The 18,561-nt window shown below is 42.4% G+C and overlaps 1 protein-coding gene across 1 annotated transcript in view; it reads right to left on the reverse strand.

Annotated features, from left to right (window-relative positions):
• SPAG17 (sperm associated antigen 17) overlaps window positions 1–18,561 on the reverse strand; it is a 220,697-nt gene that overhangs the window by 153,912 nt on the left and 48,224 nt on the right. Inside the window, 1 exon segment of the mRNA XM_025453376.3 lies at window positions 1,902–2,033. Coding sequence (XP_025309161.3) covers window positions 1,902–2,033 — 132 coding nt within the window.

The following is an 18,561-nucleotide window of genomic DNA, read 5'->3' on the forward strand; positions in this document are numbered from 1 at the left end:
GTTCTAACTGACTGGTTGGGTGTTGTTGTTGAAATGAACAGAGATTATATCATCCCTCCAACAACTCTCTTCATCCTGCCTTTACCAAGAGTGTTTTCTGGAGAGTACTCCCTTCCAATCAGTTTTCATCAATTTATTTAGCACTTACTCGTATGGCTGCAACTGAGAGATTTGGGGCTGGTGTTTTGGGAACCCAATCTAAGGAAGACATTGAATCAGACTATATAATTGTTGGCTCCTGATTGCTCAGAGCTCTCTTAGGCATCTATTACATGTATATATATGTGTGGGTACACACACACTTACACACACCCCTAAAATTCAAGCCCCAATTCCTTTGGACTTTTAAATTTTCAAAAAATAAACTAGGATTATTTCCATATCTTCAGAATCTCATACCTGTATTATTATAGTTCACATTTCAAAGAAATGCCGAGCAAAATCACTGCAGAAATATTTTTATATTGTCGCTAGCTTTAAAAATTTCTCCTGAGCTGCCAGCATATTCCATGTACTGGAACTTAACATTTGTGAACTGAAATCTAAAACTTACTCCAATTATAAACAATCGCTGACTTAAAATAGGTGGCAAACAAGTAAACTGATACTCTGTGGCATGTATATTTGTAGGTGGAGTGGGAAAGCACAGAGCAAACAGAAGGAGAAGAGATTTTCACAGGACTCACAGTCTACTTTTTGTAATTCAGATTCCCATGTGACATCGGAATTTTAAAAGGCAAGAAAAGATATTTCTATACTAGTTTCACATTTTCCAATTTTTCTTCTGCCAAGTCTTAATGTCCCCGAGTATTTCTTAAGGTACAAATCTCCGGCATATGATGAAAAGAGCTTCGATAGTTGGAAAACTAGACCATCATTTGTGTTCGTATGAGTAGAATTTTCCCGGGAACAATACATGCCACCCTAATAAGATGCTACGTGGGGAATCTCTTTGAAAAACATAAAGTCCTCTACTGCAAATATAAGGTGGCATTATTATTTTGTCCTACAATTATCCTGTCAAGAGTCCAACTCAAAAGGAAACCTCGATTTGAGGGTTGTGCGAAGGTGAGGAAGATATTACTGGAACATTTTCCCTTTTCTCTTCTTCAACGAACTGATTTTTGCCTCTTTTACTTTGGGGCATAAGGAAACAGCTTACACGTAAATTCACTTCATACATACATGTGTACACACACACATACACAGACACACACATGTTACATATGTACGTACAGAAGCATTTGGCTTTCCAAAAACATTTCAGCATGATTGGGAAAATAAGAAAAACCTCTCTTATTTCGAGTGATGATAATAACAAATGGATTTGAACCTGGCATCATTCTGCTAAAGGTATTTTACACTGTTTTTTTTTTCCAGATGAAAATATGAATCTTTGGAAGACACACAGATTGATTTCTATCGGCAAATGAAAAGTCTACATGTGAAGAAATAATCAGGCGTACGATATGGGAGTAGAGGTGATGGATTGCTGCTGAAATATTCAGATTATTATGAAGGTACAGATGTAGCCTGCTAGTTTAATAGCAACTCCTACTGAATATCAGATAAAATATTTTAAATAGTTAGAGCCTGACTTTGCAGGTTTTTTCACATTACATTTACTTCGCCTGACTGTGTCTCTCCTTGATTCCATTCTTTGCTACTAGCATATAAATAGACTACTATGAAAAAAAACCTCAGGCACATGCTCTGACTGTTGTTCTATTTCTGCACGTGGGAATTTATTTTTAATAGGTCCGGCCTTTGAGAAAGCAGAATTCCTCCAAAGGATCTATGGTGGGCCTTTTGCTGAGCGTGCCAGGTAACACTTAGTGGAAGGTTTATGATGGGAGGAAGTGCTCCGCGTTCTCTTTAGAAGACCCACCACCATACAGTACCTTCTTTTCATTTTCCCGTCGCTGCTGGTCCTTGATTTTAATCTGGAGAAGCTGAAATTTCAAGAGTTTCCCTATCAGTGGTAGGGTTAATTTCTCTCCGCTGTCCATAATTGCCTTTGCTGCCATTATCACCTACGAAGAAACACAGTTAATAGGGAAAGTGGCGTTTTATGACTGTTGGATCAGTCTGGCGGTGATGAAAAGATGAAATGGTATTTTGGTTTTGTGATATTTGTCTTGTTGCGAAGGTGCCTCACTGCTGGCCCCAAAGAGAGGAAAATGCCACACTGCCATAGAGAGGAGCATTTATCTTCTACTTTGTAGAAATTGGGTTGTTTGAGAAGGAACTTGTTTTCCCAGCGAGGCAGCGAGTGCTTGCTGCAGTGGTGCTGGACTCAGGCTGCCAGCAAAGGGGCAGAGCAAAGATACGCCAGGCTCCCTTTGGCGTGACTGATGGGTCAGTTTCGTGCTACAGAAAGTCTATTGTGTGGCGTAGGCAATAGTCTAAACTGTCAAACTTTGACTTATTACCACATTATAAATTAAATAGGGTTTTATAATAATGGAAATACCTAGGTGAGCGATCTTTTATTTCTTGGTGACCAAATTCAAATGCAAGATAAAAACTGCTTGACACAGAGGCGCCATAGGAACGTTTCCCTCCCACCACCCCCTCGCAATTTAATGTTGATCCTGTTGGTATGCAGCCTAATTGGGGTGAAATGAGGTTATTGAGTTTTCTTTGGGTGACGACAGCCGCTAGGAACATACAGCTGTATTGTCCAGATGTGTGGCACTGACAGCCTGTTTTATGACTGCGCTTTTTACAGCTTGTTTCCCCTAAATTTCACACAACTCTCTAACATCTGGGCCCTTTTCCTTGGAGCCCTATAACCACTTTATTTACTGCAAAAAAATAAAATCATGTAAAATATGCCATAAAAGGTTGTTACGTGTTTCTCTTTACTTGTGTTGTCTCCCTAATAAAGTTCACCTCTGCCGGAAGCACTGTCACAAAAGTAATCTGGTCAAAGTATTTTTCGACTTTTGTTTTTAGGCAAGGCATTACGATTTATTTATAACCCCGAGATGAATTAGGTGTTGCTAAAATGTTCTGACATGTTGCTTTTCTCCCCCCTTGGAGCAATTACTCCTCCCGGCGCATATGGTGTCAATTTGAGACTCTGCCTCAGACAATGACTGCGCGCCCCGCATCTCCTCGAGCTGCGTCTTGTCTGAGGTTCACACCGGCCCTTGGTCAGGGCTTTCCCGACCGATCCGGTTCCTGATGACTTTCCCCTTTGCCAAAGGAAATAGCGGAAAGAAGGGGAGATGGCTATTTTGCTTCTCACTGCGGAAGGCCCTGTGGATTATTCTCTGCCAAAATGAAACGGGACCTCTCAGAGACCCTATTGCATCGCAGAAGGGGAAGGGCCGGGGAAAGGGCTCCTTCAGAGCTGCTGTTTCTGAGACCAGAGGAACAAACCAAGTGTCAGAAAGCGGTGTGTGTGTCTAAGCAAACACCCCTCACGGAACAGAGTGCTCTGCCTTTTATGGCAGCTCTGCTCCTGCTACCATGATTTAGGGAAAGGGGCCTGATGGCTGTGATTTCTGGGAGCAGGAAAGCCTAAGGGTACACCTGCAGAGCCTCACCATTTAATGATGACCAGATTCGGGAGAGAAGTGGACAGCCGGTCACACCGTTTACTGTAAAATGAAAACTATCCAATTGGGCCCAACCCCAAGGGTAGACGTGTTTGGTTGGAAATGACATTTTTCAATAGCAGTTAAACAGTGTGCTGACAATCAGGCTGTTTTGTGACATCTGGTTCAAAATATACAAGTTTGGGTTTTAAAAAAGTCACAGCAGTCTAGTATGGGGCGTTTCCCAGTAATACAAATATAATGACAGCGTTGAAGGGAAGTCAACACTGGACTAGGTTACCCAAGAGTGGTATGGAGTCTCTTTCTCTGATGACCTGTGAACACAGGATGTTTACCTATGTCTGGGATGGTTTGGGTGAAGCCTGCCTGGCGTCATGGTGATGGATGGGATGTCTCTGGAACTGCTTTCTAATCCCATGTCTCTGTGAGTCTATGAATGTTACCTCACTGTGTTAAAATGTATTCAAAGTACACAACAAAATGTCCTGAGAGAAAGGTATTTTGCAGGCCATAAAAGTTATTTCTGGTCTATCTGAAACTGTACAGAGGGGGTTTTAAAACAGAAATCTGGCCTGGCATCAACATAACAGTGGTATCTTACAAATGGGGAGGTTAGTGATGAGAAGTGTCACTCGAATTGCTGGGTACCCGTGTTCTTCTGATGCACGGACACACAGTGAGTAAGAGAAGTGGCAGGGCAAGGCGGCATTGAGCAGGGCCTGATGGATGCCGTCTCCTCCCTGAACAGCCCTGGGGTAGCCCATGCAGAGGCAGGCTCTGTGCCAACAAGGCACAGCAGTGCATGTGACACCATGGGCAGGGGCAGAAACCAGGCATGCCTGCCCTTCTCCAGGGCTGCTCAGGGATACTTGACTCCTGCACGTGCCATTTTCCCTGTGTGCTTCCCGCAAAAGGGAACGACTACGACGGTGTGAATCCTTGGGACAATTAACAAAAGTGAAAGTCTCTGCTGAACTCAAAATCTGAGACTGAAAATGTTTATGGTGTGTGGGTCACCCCCAGGAGACGCAGAGAAAGAAAGATGTTTACAAATTAATTTCTACCGAAAAGTCTTTCTTTTCACACTCCATAATTCACAATTCTACCCCCTTGAGAGTCAGTGGTTTGGTCTTAGATGAAAAACAAGTCCTTAGAGGGCCTTTGTTCCAGGATGAGTCTTTGAGGGAAGAAGAAAAAGCTGCATTTTTTAAAGGGAGATGCAACTCTTCACAGAACATTCCAGAGAGACTGTCCTTCCTCACTGCACCTGAAGTAATTAACATAATAATCAAACCTTCAACCTTCTATCATTGTAAAGCCTACTCATCCGGTATCTAGCTGATGTGCCTGTCTGAGGAGACAGGCTGGCAAGGGTGGTAGGCATTGGGACGATAAGGGATACAAGAGAAAATGGGAACAATGAACTGGTCGGGGTTGGGGAATAATCAGACAAAAACTGGAGCTTCTGGAATGAGGCAGAAAAACAGTCCTAAGTGTGTTAAAACCTGAGTACTCATGAAGCCAAAATACCAAATCAGTGAACCTGGCATGAGCCAGAAACTTAAAAACAAGTATGGGCAAATGAGACTCATTAAAATGGAGTAAAACTGTTGACAGGTGAGGCCTGTATGTGTCTCCTGGACCTATTCAGGCCAGGCCTTGGGGCCTGCCAGGGCTGGGGGGGAAGTCCAGGCTAACCTAACAGAGGTGTTTGGTTCTGGAAAAGACTGGTGTAAGAGGAAACTTAGCTTGGGAGTGTGGCTGAGGAAATAAGACACAACTGCATTTTCCCAACTGTGAAGATCTTATTTTGAGGGTAGGTGCCCTTTATCTGTTAGAAAATTCGTGATTCTGAACATATTAAGAAATAAAAACATTTCCATCTTTATCACTGACTGGGCTCAAAGATTTATGTCATATTTACTAATGAGCTGATCCAACAAAAATATATCAAATGAGCCAAATTCTTTCCTTGCCTGGGGATCAGGCCCACCCACAGACACTAGTGCCCTCCCTTCCCCTCTTCCCACCCTCCTCTCTCTGCTTCCTCCCATGTTAGCAGTAAGCACAGCATCTGCCTGGACGACAGGACTGCTGCACAGATTCCCAAGGAGTCCAAATGTATGCATGTGTCCAAGTGTGTAGACAGGTACACATGCAAACATACATGCATATGCGACAGATGATGGGTAGATAGATAGATGACAGACACGACTCCATGAGGTCTGTTGCCTGGTTCCCTGTTGAGTTTACAAGGAGGCATATGGAGCAGCTTGAATCATTGCCTAACTTGGTCATCATGCTCTATGCAGGTGAGTTCTGAGGAAGGGTAAAGGTTTTGGATGTGCATTTCTCCTGCCTGCAGCAGGCCACAGAAGAAGGTAGTGGAGGGGAGGGAAAAGTGTGGTTGTGAGGGGTAGAGGAGGGTGGGGTGATGGGAGAGGAATAGGCAGAGGGAAGACATCCCTCCAGAAAGTCCAAGTGGCCACCAGTTCTCCTAAAAAAAAAAACAAAAAAAAACCCTTTATGTTTCAGGGCCCTCCTTGGGGGTCCATGATGTTTGTTACAGCAGCAGAAATAATGCTCAGGGTATGACTCCATATTACACCTATTATCCTTGAGTCAATGACTTAGGATTGGTTTGGATATGTGAAGACCCTGGTGAACAGGAGGCAAAACCCATTACCCTGACTCAGTCCAACTAGCACAGGACTGAGCAAACAGGTTTTTGACACAGAGGAGATCTAAGTCTTGTAGGTATGTATGTATTCTTTCATTCCTTTGGTGTCACATTGTTTCTAGTAGCTCATTTCCTTTATATATAACTGATTATGTGCAATTGCTCATCATCACTGTAAAAAGTCCAAACAGTACCAGAAGGATATACGATGAAAAGAAAATGCTTCCTCAACCTGCTCCACCATTCTCTCTCTTTCCAGAAGGAAATCCTTGTGTATCCTTTGTAATTTCCTATACATAAATAAACATACATATATATATCGTATATGTTTTAATAGAATTAGGATCACGCTTTTGCATGGTCGAATGGCTAGCATTTTTACATACAAAGTTCTGGGACAGCTTTCTGTGCTGACATGTATTGCTTACCTATGTATTCTTAAATTATATTCATAGTCTCCTATTTTATGGACATTTGGGCATTTATTTTACCAGTTTCCTAATGACGGACATTTTGGCAATTTCAGATTTTTTCTTCTATTAAAGTGCATGTGTATTTTAAATATTTATGGCTCCTTCCAAAATGACATTTGAAAAGTTCATAGCATTCTTATTCCCTTCACCACTCTGTGAAGGGATGTGTTTCCTCAACCCCTCATTAATACTGAGTATTCTGTAGCCTTTCTATCTTTGTTGAGACCAATGCTGATAGATCTTTCTATGATGATGGAAATATTCTGTGCGTTGTATAGTATAGTAGCCACCAGTCATGTGTGGTTATTGAACATTTGAATATTGCTAGTCTGACTGGGGAACTGAATTTTTATTTTATTTTTTAGGTGATTAAAATTAAAATTTAAATAGCCACATGTAGCTAGTGGCTACTGTTTTTGGTCAGAACAGGTCTGTGTGATAGCAAAAGGTGGGGGGAAATAGTATCTCATTTAAAATTATGTTTCTTTAATCATCTCATCATTCTGTCCCTTTATTTTACCCCACAACTGAAAGGAAAGATAGCCTATCTGGCACCATCTTTGCAAATTTTATTCATGTAGGCAAATGCTTCAACACATTTAGTAAATAATAGTGGTGTGCTCAGATTTACATGCTGCTCAGGGTAGAAAGGTAATGGAAATCTATGACTCCCAGGTATTTGACTCTAAGGTATTTGTTTCTGGCCACTCCGGAAGCTGGCCCTGGTAAGGTGAGGATGATTAGGGCTGCCATGGGGCAAAAATGGGAAAGATCTAGTTTGCTTCTGCCTTCTTTGTATTACCCTTTTCTACTGTATTCCTCCTCCTTCTAAGTACCTGATGCCCTTCTGCTTTCCAAATCCCTCTTGCTGCTAAAATAGAAAAGCTTTCACTTGGCAACGCACTTTCAATGAAGTTCATTCATACCAGGGAATGTGTTGTATTTTATGATTTTATCCCTTAGTTACAGGATGAAAGGGACTAGAAAGTGTGAAATAATTGCAAACAATAAGTAATAGGTGTGGCTGTTTAGAATTTAGGGTGGGAAGTGGCTGTTCCCGCTGACTGGAAAGCTTGCAGTGCCTCAGGCTGGCTGCAAGGTAAATGTGGTTTCTGTATTCCTGGTGCTCTGCTGGGGGGCCTGGAGTGGCAGCAGCACCTAGGCCTTGACAGGTTTCCCAGGCACCCGCCCTCGGGTTTCACTGCTTGGAGCTGCTGTTAGATTCCAGGACTGGGTCTCACAGAGGAAAGAATCTGAAGGGAAATTGGAAATCTCCCTCCCATCAGGGTTGGAGGAGCATCAGAGAGGGTGACTGAATGCGTGGTTGGGGCAGAAAAAGAGTAAGGTGGCAGCTAGTTACCAGGAAGTAGAATTAAAGACAAATGGAAACTGCTCCAGGAATGAGACCCTGGGACTAGTCTGTGTGTGTGTGTGTGTGTGTGTGTGTGAGCACACATGTGTCTGTGCACACACGTGTCTGTGTGCATGTGTGCACAAGATTATGTGTGTTTATGTGCACAGCTGCTGTAGGGATGATAAGGATTATTAAGATACTGTGTATCTAAAAACAGTGTCAAAACTGAGATAGTGGAGATTAAAAGAATCAGTAAGAAAGGAAAATACTAACACTTTGATTGGCACTTTAAAAAGAAATACTGTGGACTATTTTCCATTTCTATCTAATTATCCTACGTTACACAAGGTATTGTGTTTATCATTAAACACTTCAGATTAAATAAGTATAATTTATTCATCAAAGTTGACCATGTTACTGTAGGTGCCATCTTCAAAATCTACTGCTTAGGGGAGCATCATTATTTGCTTCTGCATCCTGCTTTAATCTTTTTTGTTATATCTGCTTATCACATTAAAACGTCAGAGGAAATATTGCCCTAGAGTGTGAGCGAGCATGTGTGTGCCTGTTTGCAGTGTGTGTGTGTGTGTGTGTGTGTGTGTGTGTTTTACAAAACTTCCAGTGTTTACTTGGGCCTGATTCTGCATCTCTGATGGAAAGGATTGAGCAGAGGATTTGCAGGTGACTAAAAAGGCCCACTTATTTGGAGGTGCCCTCACATGAAACAATCCTATTGGGAATTTTAGCTCCTGTGCTAAAAGGGCTGAGGAACCAGCTGCTGAAGTTATCATAACTCATGTGCAGCATAATGAGAAAGCCCAGGCTGTGTGTGCATTCCGGGCTTCTCAGATACCACTGGGTGGCCCTGGGCAAGTCACTGAATCCCCTTTAACCTCAGCTTTTTAATCTACAGCAGGGTTTCTCAATAGTGGCACGACTGACACTTGGAGCCAAATAAGTCTTTATCGTGGGAGGTTTTCTGGTGCCTTGCAGGATGTTTTCGGGCAACCCTGCCTTCTACCCAGCCATGACAACCAGTGGTCTCTCCGGACATCGCTAAGTTCAACAAAACTGTCCTTGGTTGAGAACCACTGATTTATAGAAATAGAATCCAACTGGAATTGAATGAAATAACGCATAAAACAGCAAAGCATGGTAAATAACACACACACGGAAAACCCTCAGCTCTTAAAAATAAATCAGCTCTTAAACAAAATAAATAAATAAATAAATAAATAAAATCAGCTCTTACTGTGATTATGCTCATCTCCAGGGAAAAAAAAGGAATTTTTGAAGGCTTTATGCCCAGGTTGGGAAAAAGAATAAGAATGGGGTGAAGCACATTTAGGGGGCAGACAGTGACTGAAATTTATTATCAGCTGGTGATAACCTGGCTTCTCTTTTCATTTAATCCTTTCTCTGCTTCGATGAAAACAAATCAATATCCATTTAGGGAAAGTAGAGATAAAGAGAGGTGTGACAACATGATTTGTTATGGCCCAGCATGTAGTGGCAGACGGGAGAGAAGGAGGAAGGTTGCTGTTCTTAATTTCTCCTAAAATGTGGGCTAGAGGAATCATATGAAGAGCGTTCTGCAGTCCCACTGCCCCCTGTTTCTTGCTCCCTCCATTCCCCTCCCTCCTCCATTCCTTCTGCTGTTGCTGAGTGCCCAGCTATATTGCAGTCCCTGCATTACTTGATCCTCTACATGTCTGGTCTACCCAATTCACATTCTTTAAGTAATGAATAATTTCCAATGAGACATAATTGGAAAAACAGCTGGAAGGGTAAGGGTTGCAAGGAGAGGAGGTGGTGGAGAGAGACAGAAAGAGAGGAAAGGGAAAGAATGGGAATGCCTGAAACATATTTTCTCACTTGGAGCAGAGGAAAAGAAAAATAATCGAGCAATATTAAGTTGTCCATACATAGGTTTAAAGGTGACGGAATAGGTAGGCTCTGTGTGGATCACACTGCCTGTCTAATGCAAATGGAACGTTATGAAGGTGCTCAGACCACAGCTTGGTGAGAAGTTCATAATGATGATAAATATCCATAGCAGGTGACTCCCAGATCATTTTCAGCTGTCCATAATTAAACTGGTATCCATCTCTCGACAATGTCAGGGTTGTAAAATAATTCCAGTCATTGGACCCCTTACATCTGTGCTGAAATGAAATAATATTTGGCAGTAACAAGAAGTCACTGAAACTAAATAAACAACTCCTTTCAAGACTACATAAAAGTCGGTAACATAATAACATTTGACAGGGATTAAGACTTCTTTGGGGCTGTAAGGAAGTTTCAGGAGCAGCAATAACAAATACACAGAAGGTGGAACAGATCATGCTTTCACAGGCATGTAGCATTTGAAATGTGATGGATGTCCCAAAGGAGATGTGCATTTCAAACATCTAATAACACACATGTCAAAAAGCACAGGACTCTATTTTAGAAACGTTTGTTGGGATTAATCTTCCAAAGAAGTATAATGCAAAGCTTCCCTCTTTTTATTAAGGAACGTTTTGGTTTTTGCATTTTTACAAAACACCTAAAGGCACATGAAGCTGCATGTGATAAAATATGGGAGAATGATATAGAAAGTTCAGATATGCCTTAGCTTTAGGTGTGTATTAGTAACACATGGTCCATAATGGTGGCAATCTTTTTTTTTTTTTTTTTTTTTTTTTTTTTTTTTTTGTCCATCAGGATCTTTTCCTAGTCCCTAAATGCTCCCACCCCTCTGAAGTCATCCTTGGTTCCTACAGCTTGAAATGAAAGCTACAACTGAAAAATCCTACAATGTTTTTTTGTCTTTCCTCGGTGGGTTAGCTGTCTTGTACAGGAATTACTGGCATCCAGGACTTGTCTCCTCTAGGTGCTCATAGGTCAGATCCTTATCCTTACCTAACTCATCTCTCTAAATCCCCTCATAGAATATGTAGGGATGTAGACATATAGTGTGTTTGCTCATTCAATCAGTGTGAGGATGCTCACATCTGAGTTATCATTTTTAAAAAATTTTAGCCTCAATTACAAAGCTGTAGGAGGGATCCCTGGGTGGCGCAGCGGTTTGGCGCCTGCCTTTGGCCCAGGGCGCAATCCTGGAGACCCAGGATCGAATCCCACGTCGGGCTCCTGGTGCATGGAGCCTGCTTCTCCCTCTGCCTGTGTCTCTGCCTCTCTCTCTCTCTGTGTGTGACTATCATAAATAAATAAAAATTAAAAAAATGTTTAAAAAAAACAAAGCTGTAGGAATAGATTGTAAGTAGGTTCTCAGTCTGAGTAATGCACAGATGGTTACATAGCACACACTGCATACAGGGCAAGCGTTGTTCCAATAGCTGCACTATTTTTTATTTTAATCTAAGGACTGCACATCAGGTATTCTAACTCATTTAATCCTCACCTTTCCTTCTGGGTGGGCACTCTTATCACTCCATTTTATTGTAAAGAAAGTGAGGCACAGTAATCACACATCAAGTAAGTCGTAGAGATGGAATTTGAAGCAGATGATATTGTTTCACTCCTACTCCCCATCACCATATTCTTCGGCCTTACTATTGGGCTTTTCACCCCTTAGCTGGAGCTCCTGGGCTCCCATCTAGTCCCTCAGCTCTTCTCAGTCCTCATCTTGGCTGGAGGGATGAGGACTTCTTTTCTTTCTTTCTTTCTTTCTTTTTTTCTTTCTTTCTTTCTTTCTTTCTTTCTTTCTTTCTTTCTTTCTTTCTTTTTTAAGGATTTTATTTATTTTAGAGGGAGAGAGAGAGAGGGGAAGAGAAAGAGAGAGCTGGGAAAAGGGCAGAGGGAAAAGGAGAGAGAATCTCAAGCAGACTACACACCAAGCATGGAGCCTGACATGGGGCTCCATCTCATGACCCTGAGCCAAAACCAAGAGTTGGATGCTAACTGACTGAGCCACACAGGCATCCCTGACGGGCTTCTTAGACCAAGACTTTATGTTTAAATGCTCTTGACACTGGTTTAGCTCTAACTGGTTCCTCCACTGTAAATGGCTGAGCTGCCTTTTTTTTTTTTTTCCTGACACCTTGTGGGGATTCAGAATTCTTGGTCCTAATGGCTTTGAAGGGGAGATTACATCACCCCAAAATATACCACTTTGGCATAAGGATTATTTTGAGCTAAGAGCACTTAAAAAACAGCAGGTGCAAGAACGGCCTTCTGATCTCCCCTTTCCTTAATGAAAACAGAAGATAAAAGCTTCCATGTGAAAGATGCCCTCCCTACACCAGAGGAAATTAAACTGTGTCATAATCAAGGATGAGAAGTTGAGACAGAGAATTCTATACAATCAGGCCTTGTTCAAACTCCCCACAGGAGTTTACCTGCTTTTCCACATTGCCTCTTTATCCAATCTAATATATAGGCTTGTAGGTTTTGTCATTTTTCTGAGGGTCTTTATTTCCTTATGAAGGCTCCCTTGTCACATAAAACTTGTGTCAATGTGTGTGATGCTTTCTCTCCTGTTAATCTGTACAACTGACAATCTACTTGTCAGGCCCAGCTAAAAAGAACTCCAAGAGGGTAAAGGTAGACACTTACCTTCCCTATGGCTCTCTCTATGTCTTGTCCCAGGGCCTGAGTTCATATGTTAGAAACTTAGAAACTCAGGCTGGCAACCACCTCCATTTCCCAGCCTCCACCTCCTTAAATTCTAAGTCATTCTCCCAAAATCCTGCCTCAGTCCTGCACCTGAGACCCTACTAGGCATTGACACCTAGCTGTCTGAATATGGCTGCTCCCTGGACTTCCTGCACCCAGACACCAGAATGTTAGATGCATCATTTGCCATTTGGTGTGGATGCCACAATTCACCTCCCAGACTAGAGGGGCTGGGAGGGACTGGGGGCCCACCCATAATCCTTGCTTTCTTCTAGGAGAATCTGACTTTTTTCAGGCATTTGCCCCTCTCCTATTTGGCTCATGGGCCTCAGAGCAACCCCAGCTCTTTGGGTGGACCTGTTTGCACTCGAAGTGATACTAGCCCCTGCCCCCTGCCCCCTAAACCAAGATTGGTTCAGGATGAGTGCATGATCTAGGTCAGGCCAGTGGGATGTGAGGAGTGGTATTCTGGGCCTGTCATGACAGAACTTTGGGAAAAGATGTAAAGAACATGGTTGCTGCCACAGGTTCCCTTCCTCAGCCACATTACGGATAAAGGAAGGGTGAGAGCACTGAGGAAGTGGGGCTGGAGCCATGGACCGTGCTTACCCTGAGCTTGCCTAGGATTCTAGTCATATAAGCCAGTACATTCCCTTTGGTTTAAGCCAGTTTTGGTTTGATTTTCTCAAGTTAGAAGGTAGAAATAAGGTGACTAAGCTGATACCCATATGGTGAGATTCATACTTTCAAATTAAAGGGATCTTAAAACGACAACATTAACAACACACACACAAAAAAAACCCAGACATAATCAAGGTGTGTTTCCCAGATAAGCAGCATCAGCATCACCCAGGAACTTATTGGGACAAGGACCACCTCAGACCTACGGAAGCCACAGCTCTCCCGTGATTTGGACGTTCATAAGGTTAAGAGCCACTGTTCATACCTGGTTTCTTTTGTGGCCTTTCATGCTCGAGTACAGAACCCACATGCTATCAGGTTCACACTAGAGTCCCTGGCTAACTCTGTTATTGCCTCAATTATATTAATGTTATTTTTTAATACAGAGTCACTAAGTTGCCCATTTCAGAAGATACCCCGCAGTGGGATTTCTGCTAATGTCCTGCTGGGTGAAGAATGTATTCAATGTATCAGCACTCTCTGCTTTTTCCCTCTGGTGTACTTTGTTCCTCCACCATTATGGGAAAAGTTGTAGTGTTTCTCTAGCCTGATTTCGGATGGTGTTTTTTAGGGCTGGTGTTTCCCCCTAGCTTCTAATGTATCCCAAACCTGTCCCACAGAGAGGGCTTCTTTTTCAGTTGCCCCTTCCCTTCCTCATTTCCTTGACTTATTAGTTAGAGAGGAGGCATATAGGATATAGGTTATATCCTGGCTGGCCACTGGCAGAGTCCTTGATGAGCAGATTGGTGTCACATTGTTCCCCACAGGTATTTCACTGGTGTGCTCTGCAGACCACCTGCCTCAGAATCCCTGGGATCCTCATTAAAGATACAGATGGCCTAGGATCTAACCCCTAAAACTACCAAATCAACCTCTGGAAGTGAGGACCTGAGAGTTTGAAATTTTAATTCTAGAGATTCCTAGATACCCTGGAGTTTAAGAACTCGGACAAAGGTCATTTATATACTAACATGAGGATGGCCAACAGAGGGGTTCCTCAGCGTGTGATACTTTCAGAGCTAAAACTAAAAGCCCCTGGATGGTTGGTCACCCTGAAAAAGCAAGTTCAAGGCAAGCCATCCTGAGACTGTCTGATACAGTTTTAGGGTGTCATGAGTCTGGCTTTCTCCTTTGGTCTGCTTTTCCTCATCCAGCTCATCAACTGATGGTCTTCTCAGAGCCTCATATTCACCAAATTCTGAGTCAGTCTATCTGAGACAGCAAGGGTATTGATTCTCCCCTTTGTCAGTATCATTTGACATGATTATTAATCTCAGAGTCAGGACCCAGTAACCTAACAACAAATATTTACAGGGCTCTGAGATGTAGTGACTTGCCCATGGGCACCGGTGGTAAATGGTGGCACCTTCTAACCAGTGTGATATCTGCTTCTAAACTTCTAGAACTGGCTAGTATTTTCTCCAGTGAACTCCAGCAGAGTCTGAAATGCAACACCAAGGAGTTATGAGCCAGACCACCAGTTTAGGCACTCCGTAAAGATTTCTGTTCCTTAGGCTCTGACTCTGAACCGCACACTCCTACTGCCTGGTGAAGGTTTTGCTCCAAATCCTCTCAGTAGCTCCAGACCAATTCCTCCACGATCTGAATCCCTTCGTGTTGTTTTCCTTTTCTAGCACTCTTTTCCAGTACACTGTCTTCTAGGGTATTCACCAAACATGCATCAGAGCCTCCTCGCACAGACTATTTCTCCTACTTGGGAGAATCTTCCTTAGATATTCACATAACCCCATCACCTCCCTCAGGTTTTATTCAGATGTTTCCTTCTCACTTTTACCCTCTCTAACCACCATATTTATTTATTTATTTATTTATTTATTTATTTATTTATTTATTATTTTTTAATTTTTTTAACCACCATATTTAAATTAGACACCTGCTCTCTACTGCCCACACTCCTAATGCTCTGTGCTTCTTTTCCTGTAGAGCATTTATTACCATCTAATATAATACATACTTTATTTATATTATCTCTTATTCCCCCTTCCTGTAAGGGCATCAGTTTTATCTATGTCTTCCCCACTGATCTTAATTCAAAGCCCAGAACATAATAAACATAAAACCAATTAAATCAGATGGCCATTGTGAACTGTTTTATAACACTTGATAATATCACCAACACCTGGATGCCCTACCGTCATGATTTACCCGAGACTGGATCAAATCTGAGTTAACTGGGACCTTCTGGAGGATGCACTGTCAATGCTGTTTAACCTTCCTCAGAGAGACTTGTTCTGGAGACAGATTGCTCTGGGGTGCAATCCTGGTGATGTCCCTTTTCTCACCATCCAACTGTTGAGATGGAGCCATTCTCAGTCATGAAGTAACTTGGCTCACATTGTAGGGACCTATTTTGTCATTCATTCATCTGACATTTTACAGAGCACCCACTACAGTCCCCAAACTAGAGATCTAGAGACAAAAGCTACAGCCTCTGCTCATAATGAGCTGTCAAAATGGGGAGGCTGGCTACAGTGTGCAAAGAGCCTGTCTTATGGTATCCTGTGTCCTACCCAGTGATGGAGGTGAGCAAGGCGTAGCAGCGCCTCCTCCAAACTGGGAGAGGCAGCAAAGTTTACCTGCAGGTGTCACTCCTGAGTGAGTCTTGAAGGATCAGTGGGAGTGACTGTGATTGAGGCTAGGTGGTGGGTGATGGGAGGAAAAGTGGGATCTCCTGCAAATGGACTGAGGCCAGAAATAGGCATATTCAGGAAACTAGAATGTGGCTGGGGATTTGGTATGGGTGACTGGAGGACAGAAGTGGTAGAGGGGTGGGGAACAGGAGTGGGGGAACTGAGGGACATTGGAGGGGCCACCAGTAGTTAGGACACCAGGGGCTTGAATGACATATTAAAGGAATTTGGACTTTTAGTTTTTTAGGAATTTGGGTTTTATCCTGAAAGTAATGGGACACAGAGAGTTTTAAGAAGGTGAGAGACATGATCAGATGTATAGAGGTCTTCTTATGAGTCTTGGCATTTTATCTTCAGTGACTGCTCATATAGAGCAAAAGACCGCCAGGCTTTATTAGAGGTCTTGATAATCCACAACAAACTTCAAAATACTTGAACGTGTATCTCAGAGTTCACATTCTCTACCTTTCCCCTCCAGTTTTGACTATCATCTGCTCCTGGTGCTAGAGGCATCTATGTTTACCAAAGGTATTCTAATTTGCCCAGAAGCTATAGACAAAGCTATGGGCAGGCGGACAGCACCACTTGCCTTGAAGAACAAGGAAATGAGCAAAGCTTGAACATTTTCTAGCCCTTCTTGGATTGGTTACTTCAGCAAAACTCAACAGATTTTTCTTTGGATATTTTGACCTTTGGGTATTTACAAAGACAGGGCCTTTTGATGGCATGTTCCTCTGTCCCTCCAGCTCCCAGAACAGAGCTGGCACAAGGGCTCAAAATGAAAGAAAGAATGAATGAACCACTGAGCAGTGGAGAAGGTAAGGAGTAGTAAGGGTAAATGGAGCCATTGTCCAGTTCTAGGTACATGGCGAAGAGCATCCAGACTAAGATGGAGTGCGCCTCATGGAGGAGGATGGCCTGTTTCCTGGCACTGTGGGCAGCATATGGTCACGAGGGAGGCTGCATTTCTCCAAGTGCAGGTTCAGAAGTGCCTGGGTGCTAGTATAGAAGGTATATTCCTGGACTAGCCTGGAGACACCCCTGATCCCCATGACTAAGGCTTGGATCTGGAATTGATATTTTTAATGAACTCTCCAGGTGATTTTGAGGCTTGAGGTATCTCATGAGCACCACTGGACATGAGACAAGAAGAGGATGGAAATCGGTTTGGCTCACACCGAAGAACCTCCTCGATCAACTCTTCCCAGACTTCTCACCTGAGTTCATTCTCCCTGGGTCTTACTGCCCAGGCCCTCAGTCTCATTTTCTGTTGAGGACCCTCCCATGCCTTTATGAGCAGTCTTGCATAGGTGCCCTTCTGCGGGGCATCCTGTGTACAGGGCTTGTGTGGTGGCTTCTCCCTTTCATCCCTCACGGCACCTAAAATCTGTTTGGAAATCACTTAAAGCAAATATCCCCCATTCTGAATTTAGACAATAGAGGGTCCTCTCCCATTATCAGAAGAGATCTAAAAAATGGGATTACATAATCATTTCACTTTAATGAATTCCATACTCACAAAATATAGCTGATAAAAATGTGATTAAATGCTCAACCTTACAACTTCTGCTTACCAAATTGACTAAGATAAAAAATACAGCGTGGAAGAGGGTGTGGTTAAATTGGAACTGTTAGAAGGAATGTAAATTGGCACACATTGTCTCGAATGCATTTTGACAATATGTGTCAAGAGCTTTAAAAAGATTTATATATTTTGACTCAGTTATTCCATTTCTTGAAACTTTTCATAAGGAAACGATCAGGGTCATAACTATTGGTAAACAGTCTAAATTTAGCAAAAGGAGGAGTGGTTAAGTGAATTATTGAATTGAGATGTGCTTTCTATTATATAGACACTGAATATGGATTTAGAAAAAGGCTAATGTCATAATATGTGACATATATATAGATATAAAGCATTTATAATATCATTCCCATTTTTAAAAGGAAGCATACGTCTCTGAATGATAGAATATTCTACAGGTACCTCTTATTTCCAGTACTGCTTCCCTACTGCTATATAGACTAGGCAAAGGAATCGGCTCATTCAAGATCATGCAGACCTACCTATCTGGTCTCACTCCTGGCTGCTCCTTCCACTTCATTTATAGTTGCTTGGTCATGCCATCTTAGGTCTGCATGATCTTGAATGAACCGATTCCTTTGCCTAGAATTTCCATTCCTTCATTACTTTGTAAAGCCCCCATTCAGCTATCAAGCTTTTTTCCTAAAGCCTTTCCCTCAAAATGTTAGGAAGGTTTAGGCATTGTTCTTGCACTCACTGCACCTTTTAAAACTTCTTTGTTATGATATAATGATAGAATTGCTTATTTTTATATCTGTTTTCCAGGTCGAAAGCTGGAATAAACTTTGTCATTGGTATGTGGTAAACAACCAATAAAGCGTGTGCTGAATGAAAGAATCAGCACGCAAATCACACAGACCTTCACAAACATTATGCAGGCTGTGCCTTGTAAAAGGGGACCCTGCCATGGGTGACTGTGGGCTACCACCCAACCAGACCTTGTCTCACCAA

This window comes from Canis lupus, chromosome 17, assembly GCF_003254725.2.
Source record: "Canis lupus dingo isolate Sandy chromosome 17, ASM325472v2, whole genome shotgun sequence".
Taxonomy (NCBI): Eukaryota; Metazoa; Chordata; class Mammalia; order Carnivora; family Canidae; genus Canis; species Canis lupus.